Source organism: Jaculus jaculus, chromosome 14 (genome assembly GCF_020740685.1).
Source record: "Jaculus jaculus isolate mJacJac1 chromosome 14, mJacJac1.mat.Y.cur, whole genome shotgun sequence".
NCBI classification, from domain to species: Eukaryota; Metazoa; Chordata; class Mammalia; order Rodentia; family Dipodidae; genus Jaculus; species Jaculus jaculus.
The window spans coordinates 32,280,943-32,304,116 of NC_059115.1; the positions used below are offsets into that span (position 1 = coordinate 32,280,943).

General features: G+C 49.5%; 2 protein-coding genes across 6 annotated transcripts; one reads left to right on the forward strand and one right to left on the reverse strand.

The window, feature by feature from the left end:
• Window positions 1-691: 691 nt before the first annotated feature.
• Window positions 692-9,472, forward strand: Prrt3 (proline rich transmembrane protein 3). Of its 3 annotated transcripts, none has more exons than XM_004651457.2 (4): window positions 692-746; window positions 4,280-5,321; window positions 5,495-5,650; window positions 6,729-9,472. In XM_004651457.2, exons 2-4 carry the CDS (start codon window positions 4,337-4,339, stop codon window positions 8,480-8,482), a joined length of 2,895 nt encoding a protein of 964 aa, XP_004651514.1. In that variant the 5' UTR covers window positions 692-746; window positions 4,280-4,336; the 3' UTR covers window positions 8,483-9,472. The 3 variants fall into 3 exon arrangements, with proteins under 3 accessions (XP_004651514.1, XP_044989863.1, XP_044989864.1); XM_045133928.1 differs by having other exon boundaries at window positions 712-777; XM_045133929.1 differs by lacking the exon at window positions 692-746 and adding an exon at window positions 935-1,236.
• Window positions 9,258-23,021, reverse strand: Creld1 (cysteine rich with EGF like domains 1). 3 transcript variants are annotated; one of them, XM_004651458.3, is made up of 11 exons: window positions 22,911-23,021; window positions 22,280-22,464; window positions 21,972-22,054; window positions 15,327-15,437; window positions 14,896-14,987; window positions 13,063-13,239; window positions 12,880-12,975; window positions 11,334-11,417; window positions 11,088-11,183; window positions 10,764-10,898; window positions 9,258-9,916 (listed from the first exon to the last, which is right to left on the reverse strand). In XM_004651458.3, exons 2-11 carry the CDS (start codon window positions 22,442-22,444, stop codon window positions 9,702-9,704), a joined length of 1,254 nt encoding a protein of 417 aa, XP_004651515.1. In that variant the 5' UTR covers window positions 22,445-22,464; window positions 22,911-23,021; the 3' UTR covers window positions 9,258-9,701. The 3 variants fall into 3 exon arrangements, with proteins under 3 accessions (XP_004651515.1, XP_044989866.1, XP_044989865.1); XM_045133931.1 differs by lacking the exon at window positions 9,258-9,916 and adding an exon at window positions 10,315-10,642 and having other exon boundaries at window positions 22,903-23,013; XM_045133930.1 differs by lacking the exon at window positions 9,258-9,916 and adding an exon at window positions 10,319-10,642.
• Between the last annotated feature and the right edge of the window lie 153 nt (window positions 23,022-23,174).

Consider the following 23,174-nt stretch of genomic DNA (forward strand, 5'->3'; position numbering starts at 1 on the left):
GGGCTGCAATGTAGCACAGTGGTAGACTTGCCTAGCAGGCATGAGGCCCTCGGTTTGATCCCCAGCACTGAAAACAAAACAAGCAAAGAAAAAACAGGTAGTAATAGACATTTAGTATGTCACAAATTGTCTAAGGAAGGACCTGTAGCACTTGGCAGTGTCTCTGGAACCTGAAAATGTGCCTAATGCCATCTCTAACTAATCTCAGCTAGATTACCTGACAGACGCAGCGGAGCATGAGCAGAGATGTGCACATGGATGGGCCCTGTCCCATTTTCCTGCTAGCAAGTTCGAGGCCAGCCTGAGACTACACAGTGCATTCCAGGTCAGCCTGAGCTACAATGAGACCCTACCTCGAAAAACAAACAACGACAAAGATCTAGAGTGTCTGCATCAGGCTGTAGGGTAGGATTTAGCTATGGTGATTATCTATGCACTTTCCCTATAAGGACCTAGTAGAGCTAGGAAGGAAAGAAGCTCCCTATCTCATGAGGTACGCAAACAAGCCTAGGTCTTGCATAGCTACTGCAGGCTCGGACATGACCCCAGTTACGTTTTTTTGCCTTGGGAATGTGAGAGAGGGGCAGTGGGACGGGAGGGGGAGTCCACCTCCAAGTGGAAAGGGTTAAGCAGCCCGAGCTCCAGTGGGCGGGCTCGGAGCAGATCGGCAGCGCCGCGCTCTGCTGGCCAAGTCTGAGCATCTCGGAGGATGCGGCGAGGGGATCAGCTGCAGGGACGCGCGCAAGGTGAACGCGGGGCTGGGGGTGCTGCGCGCAGGTGAGGAGCTGGCCGAGGGAGGGGGCGAAGGCGAGACCGGGGCAGGGAGCATGGCCTGCAGCCCCCAGAGTGTGCCCGGGCGGCCAGGCCTACATGGCGCCCACCCCACCCAGGACACTGCAGGAAAGCGCAGAGCCAGAGGAGAAGGAGGTGGATGAGCGGTAACCTGAGATGGACCAGCTCCTGCAGGCTGCGGATCCTTGGCCCTAGCGCTATCTGCCCCCGGGTCATTCTCATCCCTGTTGCAGAGAGATATCTCCCCACCCTCAAATCTGTCCAGCCGCAGGACCCCCAGCGCTGGGCAATTCCCCGCCTTGTCTCTAAATGCCCGCATCTCTTGGATGGGGGTGGTAAGCAGATGGGATGTCATTCGCTGGCGGCTCAGCCCAACCATCTTCTCCTCTGTAAGGCTTTCAGATCTCCCAAGCAAAATGAGCCCTGTGGTCTTCTGTATCCCTGGTATGTGCACACATCGGCTGTGTGACCATGTGTCAGTTGCTCAACCTCTCAGAACCCTGCTTGCCTCCTTCCCTCCCTGCACAATGGATATACTTACACCTGCTTGTGTGGGGAGCCTAAGTGGGTCAATAGCTCAAGACCAGTGCAAAATTATCTAGCAGTTCCGGTGTTAGGAATCCCTAAGTCCTTCCCACAGTTCCAGCCCTGAAACCAAGGCCTCTTTATGGGTCCCCAGCCTGGGCCTGGAGTGAACCTGGGGCTAGGTGGGTGTTGAGAAAGAAGGTGCCAAGGCTTTAAGGCAGTTGGAATTGAGTTAGGGGTGACCCAGAGCCTTTAGCGAACCAGGTTCCTGGGAAAGGTGCCTAGAGGTAGCGGTGGCTTCTTCAGGTGTCTGACCTACCAAAGGTTAGGAGTGAGGGAGACGTGGAAACAGCTGCCTCTCAGAGAAGAAAAGGACACAGTCCTGTCCCTAACACAACCAGGCCTCAGCTACCTGGCCACCATGGGCCCCTTCTGCTGCCCTGGCCTACTTAGGGAGGGACTTGAGAGCAGGTACCTAAAAGCAATAGGTGAAGGTGTGAAATGAAAGTGACAGGAACCCCAGGCCAGAGGGCAGACTGGAGGTTCAAGAACAGAAAGCTTCTTGGAAGAGGGTCTAAGCTGAGATAAGCCACCACCATTTTACCCAGGCATGTGCACTGGCCTCTTTAAAACATTCGTCAAGCCAGGCATGGTGGTGCACGTCTTTAATCCCAGCACCCAGGAAGCAGAGGTAGGAGGATAGCTGTGAGTTCAAGACACCCTGAGACTACATAGTGAATTCCAGGTCAGTCTTGGCTAGAGTGAGACCCTACCTCGAAAAAAAAAAAAAAAAATCTTCAGATTTTGTCATTCCCAAGCTTCTTAGGGCAGGTACACTCAAGTCTAAATGCCTTATGTGACCTGCCAGGCCCCTAGCAATTTGGCCTGTCATCCTAACTTCATCTCCTGCTTTCTATCTTCCAGACATCTTGTGTTCTTTCTCTCTTTTTTTTTTTTTTTTTTTTTTGAGGTAGGGTCTCACTCTAGCCGAGGCTGACCTGGAATTCATATGTAATCTCAGGGTGGCCTCGAACTCATGGCGATCCTCCTACCTCTGCTTCCTGAGTGCTGGAATTAAAGGCATGTACCACCACACCCAAAGTGTTCTTTTTTAAAAATTGATTTTTTTTTTTCACTATATAGTCTCAGGCTGGCTGTGAGCTCACAGTGATCCTCCTACCTCTGCCTCTTGAGTGCTGGTATTAAATGCACCACCACACCAAGCTAAAATTATTTAATGGCATGTATGGGTAGGGGTGGGGCATGCCAGGGTCTCTTGTTGCAAATGAATGCCTGTACTTGAGTAGATGGGGAATTGAACTCAGGCTGGCAAGCTTTGCAAAGTTACTTTTAATCACTAAGCTGTATCTCCAACTCTACCCAGTGTTCTTGAGCTCAGAGCTCATTCCTGCTCTGAGGCCTATGCATATGCTTTTCCCTCAAATCTTCAAATGCCCTGCTCTCTTATCTTTCAACTATTTGCCTTAACTGTAACCTGAGAGATGCCCTCCTGGCAACCCTTTTATAAATAGGCTGCCATTCCTCTTATCTCCTAATCCCATTTTATATTACCTTATTTAAAATTATTTACTGTCCATCTCACTTCATGCCAATTCCATGGCAGGCAGTCTTGTTCACAGTTTATTCCCAAGGTTGACATGCAGTAGTTCAGTTTATTTGTTGAAATAGTTAAAAGGGAGAAAGTTTTTGGCCAAAGGTTAAAGAGATAGGGCCATACTACCTACTAAACTCTTGCTATGGGCATGTTTCATTATTTAAGCCTTTCAAGAATCGCTTTGAGGTATCAGCCTCATTGTACAGACAAGAAGGCCACAATGCTGAGAAGCAAAATCACTCACATGGTAGATGGTAATTCTGTGCTTCCCATTAAGGTCACCTCTAATGCATGGGTATTCTTCTCACATCAGAGCTGAACCTTTAAAATTATAATTTCAAGGCTGGAGATGTAACTCAGTTGGTAGAATGCTTGTCTGGCATGCATAAGGCCCTGGATTCCACCCCCAGGACCACTTAAAACCAGGTATGAGGTGGGCATGGTGGTGCACACCTTTAATCCCAGCATTTGGGAGGCAGGGGCAGGAGGATCATCATGAATTCAAGGCCACCCTGAGACTACATAGTGAATTCCAGGTCAGCCTGAACTACAGTGAGATCCTACCTAGAAAACAAAAACAAACAAAAACAGGTGTGGTGACATATACCTGTAATGCCAACTCTTAGGAGGTAGAGGTGGGAGGATCAGAAGTTCAAAGTCATCCTTGGCTACATGATGAGAAAGAAGCCAGCTTGGGATAGCTCGGTTGGTGGCACACACCTTTAATCCCAGCATTTGGAAGGTTAGAGGTAGGAGAATCACTGTGACTTTGAGGCCACCCCTGAGCCTACAGAGAGTTCCAGATCATCGTGGGCTAGAGTGCGACCCTGCCTCAAAACACCAAAAGAACAAACAACAACAAAAAGCATTCAATTTCACCAAGTGAAGAAAGAGGGAGAGTGTGTTCCATGCTGATGGAACAGGTGCAGAAATCTGACCATAAAGACAGTCCAGTGAGTACTGGTCAATAGGTGAGCAGCCTGTTGCAGCCATGGCCTTGGAAGGCCAGAGAAACTGCTTACATTCTCTCCTAAGGTCAATAAGAGCCATGGAAAGTTTTGGAAGAAGGGTAAGTGGTATGACCAGATATGCAGGGGTTTTGTTGCTGTTTTGCGGCAAGTTCTCACTCTAGCCCAGCCCTACCTAGAAGTTACTCTGTAGCTCCAGGTGGCCTCAGCTACTCAGCCTCCTGAGTGCTGGGATTAAAAGAATATGCCACCATGCCAGCCAGTCAGCAATTTTCAAAGCTTTAAAAACTGAATTTGAAGCCCTTGAAGAAGTTATAGGAACCTCTAACTGTCACATGTCATCCATTCTTGTCTTTATTTTCTCTCCTGTCTCTTGTAGGCTCCTCCGGTGAGGGCTGGAAGTTCAGGGCTCTGCACTGAGGCATCAAATTAGACCATGGCCCCTAGTCCATGGGACCATGTATGTGGGCTTCTGCTGCTGTTGCTTCTGCCACCCCTGGGGGCTGGGCCTGCACTGGGCAGGGACCTTCCCAGGCCATTTGAGGACTCAGAACCCCACCTGATTCCATCACAGCACCAGATCTTTGACCTCCTCTGGGAAAAGCCCAGAAATGAGAGTCCCTGGCAAACTGACACCCCACAGACCCCTGCTGAAGGCTCTGAGAAGTCTATAGACACTCCCCTGAGCCCAGCCTTGCATGGACCCAAAGCAGCCCCTGCACCCCAGAGAAAACAAGTCCCAGTAGCTGATGACCTGCAGCTGGCCAGAGGGCCCAGCTCCCAGGGTTGGACAGGGCTTCCTGATTCCCAGGAGCTCCCAGAGACAGAAGACCCCCACCCAGTGGGGACCCCCCACCTCTCTTTCATCCCCACAACTCCAAGACTTCAACTCAGGGTGGCCACAGTTGCCCCTTCCACACAGGAGACCAGAGACCCAACAGGACAGCAACCAGCTAGAGATGAGAGTCTGAAGGCCAAAGCCAAAACCACGGTCCAACAGTATTCCTCCCTGGACCACCAGGGCCCTTATCACACTCTTGTGCCCCAGGAAGGTACTATCAGGAGGCCAGTGCTAGAGGAACAGGGTGGGCATGAAGAGAACTTCCAGGAGGTTGCCCAAGGCCCCATCTTTACAAAGCAGGATCCAGTGGTCCCCAAGGTTGGTTCAGCATCCCCAAATGAGGTGACATCACCTCAGGAACCTGGGGTCCAGCCAGACCTGGTATTGGCCAGAAGCCTTCCTCCTGCTGAGGAGCTGCCAGCTGAGCCCCTCCATAAGGCAGGAGCTGGACAGACTTGGGAAGCCAGCTCCTTGAATCCCACACCCAAGCAAACTGACCTCCCCAGTGAGCAAGATACCCCAGGACCCCAGCCCACACCTTCCCCAACTTCTGAAGCTCCTGACAGACAGCTGGGACCAGGTGGGTAACACAGCAGGGCTGCAAAGACCAGTAGTGCAGGGCAACTGGGTGTGACTTTGGGTCCCACTCTTTTCATGTGATAATAAGGGTGAAAGTGCCTTCCTTCCTAGGGGACTGGATTTGGGGGACTGATAAAAGGTCAGGCAATGTGGTTACTGATTTTGTCATTTCAGCAATAGCAGCAATGAATGGAGCAGATCCTATCTCTCCCCAGCGGGTGAGAGGAGCAGTGGAGGACCCAGGCACCTCCAAGTCCCTCATCCCTGGTCTCGCAAACCCTGGCCCAGCTACAAATGGAACAGAGGGACCTGTGAGGGATCTGAAGCCAGGTGAGCCTATGGGTGGGAGCTGGAGGATGAGAGAGTGTAGGAACCAAGAACCTGTGTGAAGTGATGGTGGGGTAGGGATAAAGGGAGACAACACCTGCTTAAAGGGAATGGCCAGCACCTCCTTCAAGTAGCTTAGAGGAATAAACTAACACTCACTGGGAACTCCCGGAGAAAGAAGTCATTAGCCCTTTGGAGTTAAAATGTTATTACAGGGTTCTCAAACACTGGAGAAGTTGGTGTTTGAAAATATCTATGCCGAACCAGGTGTGGCAGCGCACACCTTTAGTCCCAGCACACTTGGGAAGCTGAAGTAGGAGGATCACCAATGAGCTCAAGGCCAGCATGGAGCTACCAGAGTAAGTTCCAGGTCAGCCTGGGCAAAAGTGAGATCCTACCTTGAAAAACAAAGCAAAAAGGGCTGGAGAGATGGTTTAGTGGTTAAGACACTTGCCTGCAAAGCCAAAGGACCCAGGTTTAATTCCCTAGTACCCAGATGCACAAGGTGGCACATACATCTGGAGTTAATTTGCAGTGGCTGGATGCCCTGGTGTGCCCATTCTCTCTCTCTCTCTCTCTCTACTTCTTTCCATACACACACACACACACACACACACAGTATACCAAACTGGGCCTGGAACCCCTGTACTTGGGATGCTGACACAGGATGATCACATTTAAAAAGGGGGAGGGGCTGTAGGGCTGTAAAGATAACTCAGTGGTAGAGTTCTTGGTTACTATGTGACATATTGCAGCCTCTTTAGGACCCAATAACTGGCAGGTGCTATTATCAGTATTTGACAAGATTTTTTTTCAAGGTAGGGTCTCACTCTAGCCCAGGCTGACCTGGAATTCAATATGTAGTCTCAGGGTGTCCTCCAACTCATGACAATCCACCTACCTCTGCCTCCTGAGTGCTGGGATTAAAGGCGTGCGCCACCACGCCTGGCTGACAATGTTTTGTTTTGTTTTCTTGATCCCCCTGCCTCTACCTCCTAAGTGCTGGGAATAGCATGTACCACCACACCTAACTTTCAGAAGCACTTTTCAATGGGCTATCTTAATATCATTATTATTGCAGATGAAGCAGAGGAATGGCCTGGACGCCCCCAAAGCCATCCTCCAGCACCCCCAGTCCAGGCCCCCTCGACATCACGCCGTGGCCTCATTCGAGTCACTACTCAGAGAGCCCTGGGCCAGCCACCTCCTCCAGAGCCCTCAGCCAGCTCCATGGCTTCAACCCCAGCTTCCAGTCCCTCAGCCAATGGCACTGCGCCCCCTCTGCGCTGGGGACCCCTGCGTCGGGTGCTGAGTTTTTCCTGGGAGCTCCATGTCTATGGAGTGGGGATACTCTTTATGCTACCCGCGCTACTTGCGCTGGCCACGCTGGTAGCCGCCCTGGCAGGACCCCGATTAGCCCTAGTGGCGGCTGTGCTGGTGCTGGTGGCTTCAGGGCTGCGATCTGCCTACATGCTCACCGATCCTTATGGCTCTCAGGCACGGCTGGGCGTACGTGCGGGCCTGGTGCTCTACAACCTTCCCTTCCCCTTGCTACTGTCGGCGCTCGCGGTCCTGACTCTGCTGGGCCTGGGAGCGGGGCTGCCACAGCCGCTGCAGAACCCGCTCCTGCTAGGAGCCTTGGAATTGGTACATGGCGCGGGATTGCTGGCGACAGACCTGTTCTCCACAAAGCCGGTGCTCAACCTCCTAACCCAAGGCCTATCTTGCGCCTGGGGCGCGTCCGTGGCTCTGGGTACCCTGTGTCTGTGTCGCCGCCGCCTGCTGGACGGCCCGCGGGGCTGGGACGCTACTCCGGGGCCTCGGCTGCTGGCCGTGGCGGGCTCGCTGGGTCTGCTCGCCAGCGGTTTGCAGTTGGCGGCCGCGCTCTGGCTGTACCCGGGGCCGGGCCGAGTGGGCCGCTTCTCGTGGGCCTGGTGGGGCGTCCACTTCTGGCTGCGTCTGTTGGAGCTGACGTGGGCCCTCGCCCTGGCATTGGCTGCCCTGGCCGCCATGCGCCCCAGGCCGCCCACGGAGCACGCTTGCTGGGCTAAGCTGCTGCGCCTGGCGTGCCCCGCGCCGTCGGGCAAGAGCGAGGTGCCCGAAAGACCCAATAACTGCTACCCCGGGCCTAGTGGCGTCGGCACAGGCGGCTTGGACATAAGCAAGAGTCTCATCCGCAATCCAGCGGAGAACGGGCTGCCTGCCACGCCCGGCTCCGGCGTCTGGGGCTCGGCGGCATCGTTGGGCCGCGGTCGTCAAGGCGGTCCGGGCCTCTCCCGTAGCGGCGTGGGGCCGGCGCCGTCGCTGAGCGAGCTGGACCTGCGGCCCCCGTCGCCCATCAACCTGAGTCGAAGCATCGACGCGGCGCTCTTCCGAGAGCACCTGGTTCGCGACAGCGTGTTCCGGCGCTGTGGCCTGGCCTCCTCGCCGCTAGGGGGCGCTCTGCGGCCGCGCCGCGGGAGCCAATCCGACGCCGACCTAGACGGCACGGGCACCTCCCTCCTCCGCGGCCGCTGCCGCTCGCTCAGCGACGTCTGCGTGCGCCGGCCCGTCCCGCAACATGTCGTGGACCAGCCCGTCGGGGCGGCGGCTTCAGGAAGCTCCCTGGACAGCTTCTCCAGAGGCTCGCTCAAGATCAGTTGGAACCCGTGGCGCCATGGTCTTTCGTCGGTAGACAGTCTGCCCCTAGAAGAACTGCCTAGCACAGTGCAGCTATTGCCCACCCCGACACCAGCTCTAGTCCCGGGTCCTCCCGCCCGGCCGCCCGGAGTGGAGGTGCCCCGCTGCAAGCCTGGAGACTCCCGCAGCGCCTCCAGTGACACCATTGAGCTCTAAGTGGCCATCTGGCTGGACCACGACCTTCTTCTGTATGCCTACATGGCTGACCAGGGCAGTTGACTGAAAAAGCTGGCCTTTCAGGACCTCTACCTGACTGCAGACCCTGCAAACAGCTGGGCTTGAATTCTCTCCATCCCTTTTTTTTTTTTTAATATCTCTATTTTTTTCAGCCAATATTTTGCACAGAGGCTGTGAGTTACATGGGATACAGGGTGGATGTGCATGGATTTGAGCATGAGGGATAGAGGCCAGGTGCCCCTGAAGCCCCACTGTGAAAAGATGGCATCTCACTTGTCCAGATTGACTGTCCTCTTTGTGCCAAAGAAATAAACCTTTCCTATTTGGCTCAAGTCTCCCTCTGGTCAGGCCAGAATCCTGTCGCAGAGGAGACATAGGAGGCCCCTGTCCACCGAATTCAAGGGGGCCAGCCAGAGGCCTTCCAAAGGAAAGTTACTTCAAACTTTGTAGTAACAGCTACCAGCATCTGTTGTGCAGTCTCCAGCTTTTACCAGGGAGCACCTCTTTAATTCGCCGGTAAGCCTGAGTGGAAAGCATTCTCACGGCCACCTCAGAAATGAGAGATTTGTCTAGGGTCCTGCAAATGACACATGGTACTCAACCCAGAAAGCTCCATTCTCAGCTAAGCTGGTGCCTCTGTCATCCTTCTGTTCTCCCTCCACTTAGTCATCAGGATAGTTCTCAATTCCCCTGTTTTAGAAAAGTTCCCAAGGATAGTAGTGATGGGGGTGAGGGAGAGTGGTAAGACCAAAGCTTCTCCAGTTTCCAAGACCTTCCTTTATTTCCTGAGATGAATAAATAAGGGGTGAGTACAGAACAGGAGCTGGCAGCATGCACCTGGCAAGAGGGCCGTGGGTGCTCCTCCCCTGTGAGGACCCCTGCATCCTAGGCAGAGGCCAAAGCTCACTAGCAACCTCCCTAAGGAGACATTTTATTTTTAAATCTACACTCTCTGTGAGGCCTGCCCAGCCCGCCCACCCCAGGTTAAGATTTCATAGCATCCAGCATCCAGAGCTTTTTCACCCAGTGGCCAGGCCTGGGTGCCTGGGCTGCTCCACAAGGCAGGTGTTTACCCCACCTTCAGAAAGTGGGAGTGATTACCTCACTCAAAATGAAACCCAACAGCCCAGAGTGTCCAGGAGGAGACAGGCACCTCTAGGGCAGCCTGAGTGGGACAGCCTGCAGGTGGTGGCATGGATTATCTGCCCTTAATGAAGCCCTCCAGCACACGGTCACTGCGCTCGGACAACCAGTACCCAGTCATGGCTGCCACAGCCCCGATGAAAATGGCAGTGAACACCAAATCACCCTTAGCAGCAAGTGTTGCGAGTGCACAGATAATGACGCCAAAGAACATCTGTTGCAGGACCACCATTTCATCTTCTGTCACCTCCGAGAAGAAGCCCTCTGACTCTGCAGAGAAGGGTGTGCAGCTCGTTACTCCCACCTGTTCCTGGCAGGCCCTGGAGCTGCCTACAACTCCCACACTTGGTTGCTTCTGCCAAGCCTTCCAGCACACCTGACACACAGCACCATTCACTGCTCAGGACTCCAAAGGGGTAGTTGTTAGCTCTAAAGTGGAAAGGAGGCTGATAAATGAAGGGATTGCTCAAGCCCTTGCTGAGGGCATGTTGCAGCAGGGTTCCCACCGCAAGTGCTAGTCCAGCTCCAGAGCCAGGATGCCAGATTTGAATTACAGCTGTGCGACCTGTTTGCCACATGGCCCTGGAGAAAGCTATCCTGTTCTCATGCATTTAATTTCCACATAGGTAAAATGGGGATGAGACCACTTATGGTGCAAGGTTGTTTCAAGAGGTTCAACATCATGCTAGGTAGGATCACTGTGTGGCCCACAGTGAGCACTGTGGATTGGTCCCTGTCATCAGTGTGGTTACTCTTCATCTCACCACACCCAGGGCCTACAACAGTTCCATGGTCCATTACCAGGACTGGTTACAATGGGCAGATGAGAAAACAGACTTATGAAGGAAGAAAAAAATTTTTTTAAACAGGGAGGTGGCCGGTAGGGGAAGTCAGGCTTTTTTTGGAGGGGGGGGGCGGATGAGGAAGAAGGAAGGACAAGGAAGAGCAGTTTGATGCCCAGTCTGATTCTCTTTCTACCTGGGAAGTGAGGCCAACCTGGAGAGCAGACACAGGGTCCAGGTCTCAGCACAGCCTCCTGGAGGCTGCTGCTGCTGCCTGGAGAAGGTGCTTGCCCACTCTCCCCTGGTATGACGAGCAGCCCACCAACCCTACTCACCTGGGATATGCTCCTTTACACAGATGCCCTCCACCTGTTTGTAGCCCTCAGCACAGACACAGCGGTAACCACCATCAGTGTTTTCACACTTCTCGTTCTCTCCTGGACACACTGTTGTCTCACACTCATCCACATCTGGGGAGATGGGAAGGGTCAGAGTGATGACTGCCAAGGCCTCCATGTCACATGCTAGACTGTATTTCACTAATATCCTGACTTTCTCTGCCTCTTCCCAGGCAACATGACACCCTTCCTTCCCCTGCCCCACCCATATTCCAGCCTCCTTCCAGTCCAGGTGCCTATGCCCACTGGCAGAATACTTACCAAGACATTTGGAGCCCACTTGCTGGTAGCCTGGCCTGCATTTCTTGCAACGGCCTGGTCCTGCCCCCATACAACCCAGGCAGGCCTTGGCACAGTCTGAAGAAGAAAGAATAAGGGCTGCCCCTAGGGCCATGGAGCCAGGAGGCCCTGGAGCCTGAGAAAGCAGAAGTTTGGAAGGAGAGGCTTGGTGTGGTCTCTCACCCCACCCCCAATCTGCAGCCTCTCCCTGCAGAAGTGGGCACTGACCTCGGCACTCGTAGGAACCTTCTGTGTTCACGCAGAACTGGTTGGCTCCACAACTGGCGCTCTCTGTTCCACACTCATCAATGTCTGCAGAGGCCATTGGTGGGAAGGAATTAGCAAGGAATGAATTTCTTTAGGATATACATGAGTTGCAGAAGCTGCAAGCTGCCCACCAACACTGAGGCAAAGGTACAGCTGGACTCACACTGTTCACTCAGAGACTCTCCATGCTTGCCTCACAGCTATGTAGCTCTGAGATGGAGCTCTGCACACAGGATGAGTAAGGAGACAGAAGTTATGTGTTCTGCTTTTAGCCTAGCCTTAAAACTATAAGCCCTGGGCAGGAGGGATGGCTTAGTGGTTAAGGCACTTGTCTGCAAAGCCAAAGGACTCACTTTCAATTCCCCAGAACCCACATAAGCCAGATGCACAAGGTGGCACATGCATCTGGAGTTCCTTGGCAGCAGCTACAGGCCCTGGCGTGCCCATTCTATCTGCCTCTTCCTCCCTCTCTCAAATAAACAAGAAATTATTAAAAAAAGAAAAAAACCTATCAGCCCCTTTCTGGGTGTATGGTATGTGCATACATGTTCACGTGTGTATATGCAAATAAGAACTCACACCATATACACAAATAGATATGTATATTTGTTATATTTATAAATACATTCTTTGGAGACAGGGTCTTAATTTAGCCCAGGTTGGCCTTGAGCTCATGGCAACCCTCCTATATCAGATTTCTGAGTGCTGACATTATAGGTATAAGCCACTATACCTTGCTCAAATTCTGTATCCTTTAAGTCAGGGTTCCCCCTCCACCCCGTCACAGCAGCTTAACGTGCCCCAGTCTATATAGGTAACTAGGCAGGAAATGGATCTGATACTGAATCCAGGTTTCCTGACCACCACTTCAGTGTCCTCATACTTCTGGCTCACCCTCACCAATCCTAAATGTTCAAGACTTGGCCAAAGTGACACCTCCTCCAAGAAGTCTTCCTGATCCCTTACTGCCGCCACTGAACTGGATTTGGACAGGCATCTCCCACTGCAGGGAGGACAGTTTATACTGTAAATGCCCATCTATTCTGCCTTCCCAGCCTGACGGTGATGTCCATGATGATGAGGATGTGCTGGTCTGGGCCAGGCACATGTGAAGGGACCTGTGGCTTGAATATAAAAACATAAAATGTGCCCCCCTAGCCTTATGTGAATAAGCCTCATACTTGATCTCTAGCTGGTGTGGCCTTGCTGGGGAAGGTACGTCACTGGGACAGGCCTTGGGATTTTAGCCCAGCTCAGCTTGCTAGTGTTAACCAGCTCACTCTCCTTCCTGTCAGCTGATGATGAGATGTGATGGCCAGCTGTCTGCTCCTGCTACGCCTTCCAGGCCACAGTGAAGCTTCCTCTGGAAACTGTAAGCTGAAATAAACCCTTTCCTTCCATAAATGGCTTCTGGTTGGGTGCTGTCCCAACAATGAGAAGCTAACTGCTATAGGAATGAGGTCCAGGCCACTCCCCATCCTCCTAGGCCCAGGCAGAACCCACTCACCTATACACTTGAGGTGATGCAGGGCCCAGCCCTTCTTGCACTGCAAGCAGTTTGATTCCTCAGGTCCTGAGCAGCGGGCACAGGGCCCAAAACATGCTGGATAGAAAGTGGGCAGTGTGAGAGCAGGAAGGCAGGTGACCCCCTTCCTGTTCTTGCCCCATACCACACCTTTTGACTACCTACCCGAACATACCAGATGGCTGCTGTTGCGCTCTGCCTCAAAGTAGCCAAGGCCACACTGGCCGCAGGCCTCACCCCCGTAGCCGGTTTGGCAGTCACAGTGCCCACTGCCCCCTCGAGTCCCTTCCCCTTCACAGTGCCCGTAGCCACCGCAGGGCTTCTCTGTGCCCCCAGGACATGCTGTGGGCAGATACCAACTGGGTGAGATATTATATACAACTATGACATAAAAGAATATTTTCCACACATTTTGTCATAAAACTTAATATCCTATTATGAAACTATTAATTTCTAAGTTTTAATTTATTTGTTATTTATTACTACTCCTGTCTCAGCCTGTAAGTGTTGGGATTATTGGCATGCACCATCACATCTGGTCAATCTTTTATAAGACTGAATCCACAAGGTGGCCATGGCATGTACACCTCACAGGAGCTGATGCTTCCTACATAAAACCTGCAGAATAGGAGGGGGTAAAATGACGACATCAAAATAGAACAGAGACTGGTTGTAAAGAAGGGATTCAGTGAAGGGGGATGAGGAGGAAGGGCATGGAGGGTAACAGGAGGGACATATTATTTTTATGTATGGAGATTGTAAAAAATAATGAGTAAATAGGGATGGAGAGATGGCTTAGCAGTTAAGGTGCTTGCCTACGAAGACTAAGGACCCGGGTTCCACTCCCCAGAAGCCACAGTAATCCAGATGTGCAAGGTGACAGATATGCACAATGTTACACATGTGTACAAGGTGGTACACGTGTCTAGAGTCTGGCTGTAGTGGTCGAGACACTGGCGTACCAATTATTTCTTGCCCACACACTCTCTCTCGTAAAAAAAAAAAAAAAAAAAAAAAAAAAGTTAGCTGGACATGGTGGCACATGCCTTTAATCCCAGCATTAGGAGGAAGAGGTAGGAGGATCACAGTGAGTTCAAGGTCAGCCTGCACTAGAGTGAGACCCTACCTCAAAAAACCAAAAAAAAAAAAAACCCAAAGTAAGTACTGACTTGACCATCCCAGTAACTAATCTTTTGGCTAGAGGGCTGGAGAGATGGCTTAGCAGTTAAGGCATTTGCCTGCGAAGCCAAGGACCCAGGTTCTATTCCCCAGGACCCATGTAAGCCAGATACACAAGGTGGCACATGCGTCTGGAGTTTGTTTACAGTGGCTGAAGGCCCTAGCGCATCATTCTCTCTGTCTCTCTCTCACCCAAGTGAATAAAATAAAATTAGATTAAAAAAAAAAAGGCTAGAAGCAGGCAGGGATGGTGGGGCATGCCTTTAATCCCAACTCCTGGGAGGCTACAGAGAGAAGAGGATTGCTATGAGACTACATAGTAAATTCCAGGTCAGCCTGGACTAGAAAGAAACCCTACCTTGGGGGAAAAAAAAAAAAAAAGACTAGAAGTCTGACATTGTTACATATGCCTGTGATCACAGGTTAATATAGGAGGACTGGGTCACAAGGCCAGCCTGGGTTACAGATGATAATAAATAAATAGGGCTTCTCCTCAGGACTGTGATGATAATAAATAAATAGGGCTTCTCTTCAGGACTATGAAGGGGTGAGCAGTAATAGTCTGGTCAGATAAGAGATTGAAGTAGGTGGCATTTATCTATACCTGATAATGACCACAACTATAAGTTAGCCCTATGCCTTTTCAGAGCCTGTCCCTACTGATTTACTCATCTCAGCACTGGAAGGCAGGCCAGAGCTGAGATCCAAAGAAGTTACCTGAGTAACCTGTACTCACACAGCCAGGAAGGCCACAAGTAGGACTGGGGCCCTGCCCTCAGCAGTCTCCCCTGACCCCAAAGAGAAACTTGAAAAACTCACGTAGGCAGGAGGGCCCAAAAGTGCCTGAGGGACAGCAGAGCTTCAGGGAATCTGAGCAAAGCCACTGGAAGAGGTCTGGGGCTTCTTGCTGCCTGAGGCAGGGGCAGGATTGGGTGAAAGTGAGAAGGTACCAAGATAGTGACAGAAGGGCTGCCACCTCCACTTCCCACTTTCTGCCCCCACTGACTGTGATTCAGCCAGGCTTGGGAATAAGTCCCACAAGGCCACCTGACCAAGGCCCATTTCCCATTCCATACAGAACTAAACAGCAGGTCCAGGGAAGGAGTTTGGGTCTCATAGCAAGCCCTCAAAAATTCTGGGTTTGGAAAGTTCCAAACAAAGACATGGCCCCCTACATGCACCCCTGCTTTTTGGCCAAGTGAAAGCCTTACCACCAGACCCACCCCTAGCGAAGGCCCCACACCACTCACTTGTGAAACCACCAGCTTTCCACCAGCTCCTCACTCAGCTCCAGTAGGCGATGGCACTCAAAGTCTGACTTGCTGCAAACACCTTCCAACACCTCCACCAGGCGTGTCTCACTGACAGAACAAGACAAGGATAGTAGGAAACCCACTGCACTCCCGCCACCTCCTCCTCAGGTCTCTCTCCACCCTCCCTCATATGACAGTATTAAATGAGGGACCACTGGCATAATGGAAGGGGTACTGGTTCTGGGAATCAGACAGATCTGCATTTGAAGCTAGTTGTGTGGCTTGGGCAAGTTGCCAAACCTCACTGGTCCTGTTTCTCTCTTTCTCCCCCTCCCACTTTTTTCTGGTACTGAGACAGGGTTTCATCATAGCCCAAGCTGGGCTCTCCTGCCTCTACCTCCCAAGTGCTGGCATTACCACTGTGCGCCACCATGTCTGGTACACTTCTGTTTTCTCATCTGTAAAATGGGAACAATAATAACTCCCCTGCAGATGTGATGTAAGAAACCTTAAGCCCTGTATCTGAATTAGAATACAGCTTTGCTGTTAGATGTAACTAAAATATGTATCACAGGCTGGAGAGAGGGCTTAGCGGCTAAGCGCTTGCCTGTGAAGCCTAAGGACCCCAGTTCAAGGCTCGATTCCCCAGGACCCACGTTAGCCAGATGCACAAGGGGATGCACGCATCTGGAGTTCATTTGCAGTGGCTGGAAGCCCTGGCACGCCTGTTGTCAATCTCTCTCTCTCTGTCTGTCACTCTCAAATAAATAAATAAAAAATGAACAAAAAAAATTTTTTTTAATAAAATAAAATATAAGCTAGGAGTATAGCTCAGCACTAGAGTAAGGCCTTGAGTTCCATCCCTACACAGCTTCCCTACTTACCAAGTATGCAATCTAACAAGGAAGCGGAGAAACTGGAACCTTTCTACACTTCAAGTGGGAATGTAAGGTGGTGCAACTACCATGAAAAAACAGTTTCTCAATAAGTTAAACATGGAATCGTCATGACTCAGCAATTCCACTCTGAGGCACATATCCAAAAGAATAGAAAACGGGTGTTCAAACAAAAACCTGTACACAAATGCTCAAACCAATATTCATGACAGGCAAAACATAGAAAACAACCCAAATGTCCATCGACTGATGAATGTTCCAAGAAAATGCAGCATATCTATCCACTGAGATACTATTCAGCCATAAAAGGGAATAAGGTAATGTACTTCAAGTATCATACAATATGGATGAGCTGAGAAACATGCTAAGGGAAAAAAGCCAAACACAAAAGGCCACATACTGTATGGTTCCAAATGAATCAGAAAAGCCATACATGTTTCTGCATGATTAAAACATATTAGTGAATATCTAATATGAGATTCCTTGTTTTTTTTCATTTTCAAGTAGACAGAGATAGAGAGATGAGAGACAGAGAGAATGGGCACACCACAGTCTCCATCCACTACAAACAAAACCCAGACACATGTGCTACTTTGTGCATCTGGCTTTATGTGAATACTGGGGAATCAAATCTGGGTTATTAGGCTTTGCAGGCAGGCACCTTAACCACTCAACCATCTCTGCAGGTGAGATTGTTTTTTTAAACAAAATTTTTTTATTTGAAGAGCCAGGCGTGGTGGCACACACCATTAATCACAGCACTAGGGAGGTAGATGTAGGAGGATCGACGAGAGTTCAGGGCTACCCTGAGACTACATAGTTAATTCCAGGTCAGCCTGGGTCAGAGTGAGACCCTGCCTTGAAAAACCAAAAAAGAGAGAGAGAGAGACAGAATTCCAGGTCCACCTCCCAAAACCAAATAAATATATTTGCTTATGAGCAAGCACATGTGTGCACTTGTGTGTGTATGAGTGTGCCAGGATCTCTTGCCACTGCAAATGAACACCAGATGCACATGTGTGTGAAAAAAAAAAAATATATATATACACACACACATACATACATACATACACACATACACACATACATACATACACACATACATACATACATACACATACACACACATACATACATACATATAATGTCTGCCTTTGCTAGGGAATTAAACCAGGGCAGGCAAGCTTTGCCAACACATGGCCTTTAATGTTTGAGCCATCTCCCCATACCTGAGTGGTGAAAATTCTTTAAAGCCAAGTGTGGTGGTGTGTGGATTTCATGTTCATCAACAAGGTAACCTTTGCACAGGCTAACCTAAGGACATAGAAAACTACTACTTTGGTTCAGCACAGAGACATCTTTATCTCACCTTCCAATGCTCAGGGACCACTGTGGGAGAGGTGGTGAAAAGAATTTAAAAGCCAAATCTTACCAAAAGTAATCTATACATTTAATGCACTCCCCATCAAAATCCCAATGGTATTCTTCACAGGAATAGAAAAAACAATCCAAAAACTCATTTGGAAGCACAAAAACCCTCAAATATCTAAAACAATTTTGAGCAACAAAAATAAGGCTGGTGGTATCACCATTCCTGATTTTAACCTATATTACAGAGCCAATGTAACAAAAATAGCACAGTACTGGCACAAAAGCAGACATGTAGATCCATGGAACAAAATAGAGGACCCATATTAAGTCCAAGTATCTATAGCCACCTGATATTTGACAAAAATGCCAAAAATACTCTTTGGAGAAAAGATAGCCTCTTCAACAAATGGTGCTGGGAAAACTTCAAATATATCTCTAGAAGGATGAAAATAGATCCTTATCTCTCTCCATGCACAAGAATTAAGTCCAAATGGATCAAAGACATTATTATCAGACCTGAAACTCTGAAACTGCTAGAGGAAAAAGTAGGGGAAAGCCTTCAACATATTGGTCTTGGCAAAGACTTTCTGAATATAACCCCAATTGCTCAGGAAATAAAAACATCCATCAATCACTGGGGTCTTATGAAATTACAAAGCTTTTGTACAGCGAAGGATACTGTGAATAGAACAAACAGGCAACCTATTCACAAAGAGAAAACCTTTGCCGGCTATACATCTGATAGAGGATTAATATCCAGGATACACAAAGAACTCAAATCACAAAATAATCAAAAAAAATCAGCTGGGCGTGTTGGCGCACGCCTTTAATCCCAGCACTCGGGAGGCAGAGGTAGGAGGATGACTGTGAGTTCGAGGCCACCCTGAGACTCCATAGTGAATTCCAGGCCAGCCTGGGCTACAGTGAGACCCTACCTCAAAAAAAAAAAACAAAAAACACTCCAATTAAAAACTGGGCTTCAGTGCCGGGCGTGGTGGCGCACGCCTTTAGTCCCAGCACTCGGGAGGCAGAGGTAGGAGGATTGCCATGAGTTCAAGACCACCCTGAGATGACAGAGTTAATTCCAGGTCAGCCTGGACCAGAGTGAGACCCTACCTCGAAAAACCCAAAAAAAAAAAAAAAAAAGGGCTTCGGGAAGCTGGAGGGATGGCTTCACAGTTAAGGTGCTTGCCTGCAAAGCCAAAGGACCCAGGTTCACATTAACCAGATGCACAAATTCAGTCTGGTGATCTTATTAACAGAACATAATCTGCTTTCTATCTGCCCCCCCCTCAAATCAATAAATATTTTTTTTTAAATAAATTGGCTATGGAACTAGAGTTCTCAGAAGAAATACAAATGGCATATAAACATCTAAAAAAATGTTCTATAACCCTAGCCATCAGGGAAATGCAGATTAAAATTACATTGAGATTCCATGTCACTCCTGTCACAATAGCTACCATCATGAAAACAAATGACAATAAATGCTGGCAAGGATGCAGAAACAGAGGAACCCTTCTACACTATTGGTGGGAATGCAATATGGTCCAGCCATTATGAAAATCAGTGTACAGGTCCTAAGACAGCTAAAAACATATCCCAGCAATGCCACATCTAGGCATACAGCCTAAGGAATCGCTTCAATACCTTAGAGATACTTGCTCAACCAGGTTTATTGCCGCTTTCTTCACAATAGCTAGGAAATGGAACCAGCCTAGATGTCCCTCAACTGATGAGTGGATAATGAAGATATGGCACATTTATACAATGGAGTTCTATGCAGCAGTAAAGAAAAATGAAATTTGCAAGAAAATGAGTGGATCTGGAAAAGATTATTGTTAGTGAGGTAACCCAGGCCCATAAAGCCAAATGTTGCATGTTCTGTCTCATATGTGGATCCTAGCTACAAATGATTGGACTTCTATATGAGTTGGAATAAAACCCAGTAGCCGAGGCCAGTAAACTAGAAAGGGGATATAAAGGGAATAGAAAGGGAAGGAGGGGGGACTTAATGATGGTATTGTATATATGTCAGTATAACAGATTAATGGGGGTGAAAAGGTCAGGGGAAGAGATTGAGTAAAGGAAAGGTGGGGGGAGACTAATCAAATTTAAGAGGAAACGGGCATGGTGGTGCACACATTTAATTCCAGTACTTGGAAGGCAGAGGTAGGTGGATCACACGGAGTTCTCTACCTATTTATTTTATTCTTTTTTAAAAAATTAATTTATTGGGCTGGAGAGATGGCTTAGCAGTTAAGCGCTTGCCTGTGAAGCCTAAAGACCCGGGTTCGAGGTTTAATTCCCCAGGATCCATGTTAGCCAGATGCACAAGGGGGTGCTTGCATCTGGAATTTGTTTGCAGTGGCTGGAAGCCCTGGTGCACCCATTCTCTCTCTGTTCCTCTACCTGCCTCTTCCTCTCCCTGCCACTCTCAAATAAATAAATAAAACTGAACAAAAAATTTTTTTAAAAATGTATTTATTTATTTTATAGGGTGAGAGAGAGAATGGGCGCAGAGTCTTCAGCCACTGCAAAAAAACTCCAGATGCATGTGCCACCTTGTGCATCTGGCTTATTTGGGTCTTGGGGAATCGAACCATGGTCCTTTGGCTTTACAGGCAAATGCCTTAACCGCTAAGCCATTTCTCCAGCCCTACCTGCCTATTTCTGTATCTCTCTCTCTAAAATAAATAAATAAAAATAAAATATTCTTTAAAAAAAAAAGGCACCATAGTGTTGAGAAGTGAGAGTGCTCAGATGATGACATCAAAATAAAAGAGACACAGAGTGAGAGGGGAAAGGGGTATGATGGACAGTGGAGTTGCAAAGGATAAAGTGGGGGGAGAGGGAACTACCATGGGTTATTATCTACAATTATGAAAGTTGTCAATAATTTTTTTTTAATTTAAAAGCCAAAGGACACCAAGTGTGGTGGCACACACCTAATTTAATCCCAGCACTCCAGGAGGCAGAGGTAGGTGGATGGCTTTGAGTGGAGGCCAGCCTGGGAGGCCTACAGAATGAATGCCAGGTCAGCCTGGGCTGAAGTGAGACCCTATCTTGGATAAAAAAAAGCCAAAGGAAGGGGTGGGGTGCTTACAATACTGTCTTCTAGACACAAAGAGGCCTAGATATTCATCATTTCACAATTGCTGGCACTATCTATACAAGACCTGCATAATAAGAGGGGAAAAATATGACATCAAAATAGAAGAGACTAGTTGCAATGAAGAAGGATTCAGTGGAAGAAAGACATGGGGGGGGACGTTGAAAAGGAAGGGTGGTAGGAGGTGATTACGGAACTTTTTTGTTTCGTTGTTTTTGAGGTCAGGTCTCATTCCAGCTTAGACTGACCTGGCACTCACTCTATCATTCCAGGCTGTCACAGTGATCCTCCTGCCTCTGCCTCCTAAGTGCTGAAATTAAAGGAGTGCTTCATGGAATTATTTTTTAAGACTTAAAAGAAACTTTATTAGGTTAAGAGCATGAAAGAGAAAAGAAGGTACAGAGTACTCCTGCCATATGGAAGGCAAGAGGGGACAGAGAGTCCATGTGGGAGTAGCCTAGCTGGGCTGAGATGAGGGGGCTTATCAGAGCAGGGACCTGGAGTTTCAGAAGAGATAACGACCAAAAGAGAGTGGAGTATTTTTTATATTTATGGAAATTTTCAATTAAAAAAAAAAGTCCAAAAATGGGCAAGAAAGATGGCTCAGAGGTTAAGGCACTTGCCTGCAAAGACAAAGGACCCAGGTGGCACATGTATCTGGAGTTCATTTGCAGTGGCTGGAAGCCCTGGTGTAACCATTCTCTATCTGTCCATGTGCACATGGACATGTGCTTTCACCTTCCATTATCCTCCTTCACTGCAGTCCACCCACTTCTGGGAGACCCACCAACTAAGTCCCACCCTCCTCCCAAACCCCTTCTGAGTGTCACACAGCTTGCTTCTTCAGGTCTGTGTTCAAAAAGAACACCTGGCCTCCAACTCATCGGTGGTCTGCCTGCTTTACTGTTCTTCACCTGACAAGTTATGTAAATATTTATTCGCTGTTTCTTTCCTCTTCTAGAATGCAAGATTTATGAAGATTGTATTTGTTTGTTTGGTTTGTTTTTGCAGGTAGGGTTTCACTCTAGCCCAGACTGACTTAGAATTCACTATGTAATCTCAAGGTGCTGAGATCAAAGGCGTGCACCATCACACCCAGTAAAGATTCGGTTTTGCTTCCTGGTTTACTTCAGTACTGTAAACAGTCATTGATATTTGTGAAATGAATAAACACTCCCCAAGTGCTTGTAGCACCCCCCCCCCTTTCAACCAGTTAAATAGGATTGAAAGGTGAGGTATATATCTTCCCCATCATCCTCTTACCTGTCTTTGTATTTGGACAACTTCTCTTCCTCCCAGGCAGTGTTTCCACCACCAAAGTTGTCCCGGATGGTTCTCTCCAGGCCCTAGATATGGAGAAAATTAGTAAGACCTAACCAGATACATTCTAGCATTTCACTATTTTATTGGCCAGGAAACTGAGGCACAGAAGCAAACTGCCCAAGGCCATAATTGGCAAGCTACCAAGATGGGACTTGAGTCCATGCAGATGTGCATTCCACGGCGGCCTGTTTTCCACTACTGTGCTACAGTAGCTGGGACGCCTCTCTCGAGGCTGTTGGTGCACCCACCTTGTTGAAGCTGTCGACCAGTGCCCTGCAGGTATGACATGGATGGGGGGCAGTGAAGGGAGAAGAATGGGGAGGAGAGGGCTGGAGCCAGACAGGCCCTGGGAGACCCAGGAACAGGCTCAAGCCCCAAAGCAGAGCTGGGACCGGGCCCCTCCGTGGGGCCATCTTTTTCCAGGCGGGGGAACCTGCAAATAGAGGGTGGGGACAGGAGTCACTAGAGGAGCCAGGCACTGGTTGGTTCTGAGATGTCCCAGGGCTGGGAGCCCAGACCTGCGTAATTACACAGGAGGGTAAACTGAGGACCCGGAGGAGCGGGAGAGGGGTTGGGTGAGAAAAGAAACTTTGCAACTCCAGGAGAGAAATACTACTCCCGTTATACTGGGGGAGGTGGCCTGTATCCTTGACAAAGAAAGAGTCAAATCATGGTTTTAGGGTCTTCGTGAGTTACTAGGGGCGAGATCAGCAAAATTAAGGCGACAGGCTCAGATTCCAAATAGTCAGAGAAGGCCGAATGGGCGGCCTTGAAGGAGGAGCCTGGATCCGGATATGAAGAAAGGGGACCAAGTTCGGAGCCTCGCAGGGAAACAAAGACACGACCCAACCAGGGAGGGAAAGGTCCAGACCAGCGTACACCGCGAGGAAGGGAAAAGTCACCGCCCCAGCCACAGACACGGCGAACTAGATCTCCTCCAGCGCCGCCGCCGCCATGCCTGCGTAAAATGTTGAACCTCCACCGCACCGCAGTCAGGGGGCGGAGGCCTCCTTCCAGCCAACGGCTGCTGCCCGTGTACCATTGCGTCACCCCACGCTAGCCAACCATAGGCGGCGTCGGGCCGCGCACCTGTTCCGGCTTTAAAGGGACGTAGGGTTAAAGGCCATCCCAGTGCTCGCCAAT

Bases quoted from the DNA above. Each gene is read 5' to 3' on its own strand.
- Prrt3 (XM_004651457.2), top strand. From the start codon at position 4,337: ATGGCCCCTAGTCCATGGGACCATGTATGTGGGCTTCTGCTGCTGTTG. The intron at 5,322-5,494 runs GTGGGTAACACA...TTGTCATTTCAG, and splicing joins TGACAGACAGCTGGGACCAG to CAATAGCAGCAATGAATGGA. The intron at 5,651-6,728 runs GTGAGCCTATGG...TTATTATTGCAG, and splicing joins TGTGAGGGATCTGAAGCCAG to ATGAAGCAGAGGAATGGCCT.
- Creld1 (XM_045133931.1), bottom strand. From the start codon at position 22,444: ATGGCCCCACGGAGGGGCCCGGTCCCAGCTCTGCTTTGGGGCTTGAGC. The intron at 22,055-22,279 runs GTGGGTGCACCA...CTCCATATCTAG, and splicing joins TGGTCGACAGCTTCAACAAG to GGCCTGGAGAGAACCATCCG. The intron at 12,976-13,062 runs GTAGGTAGTCAA...CTTTCTATCCAG, and splicing joins CAGCCATCTGGTATGTTCGG to CATGTTTTGGGCCCTGTGCC.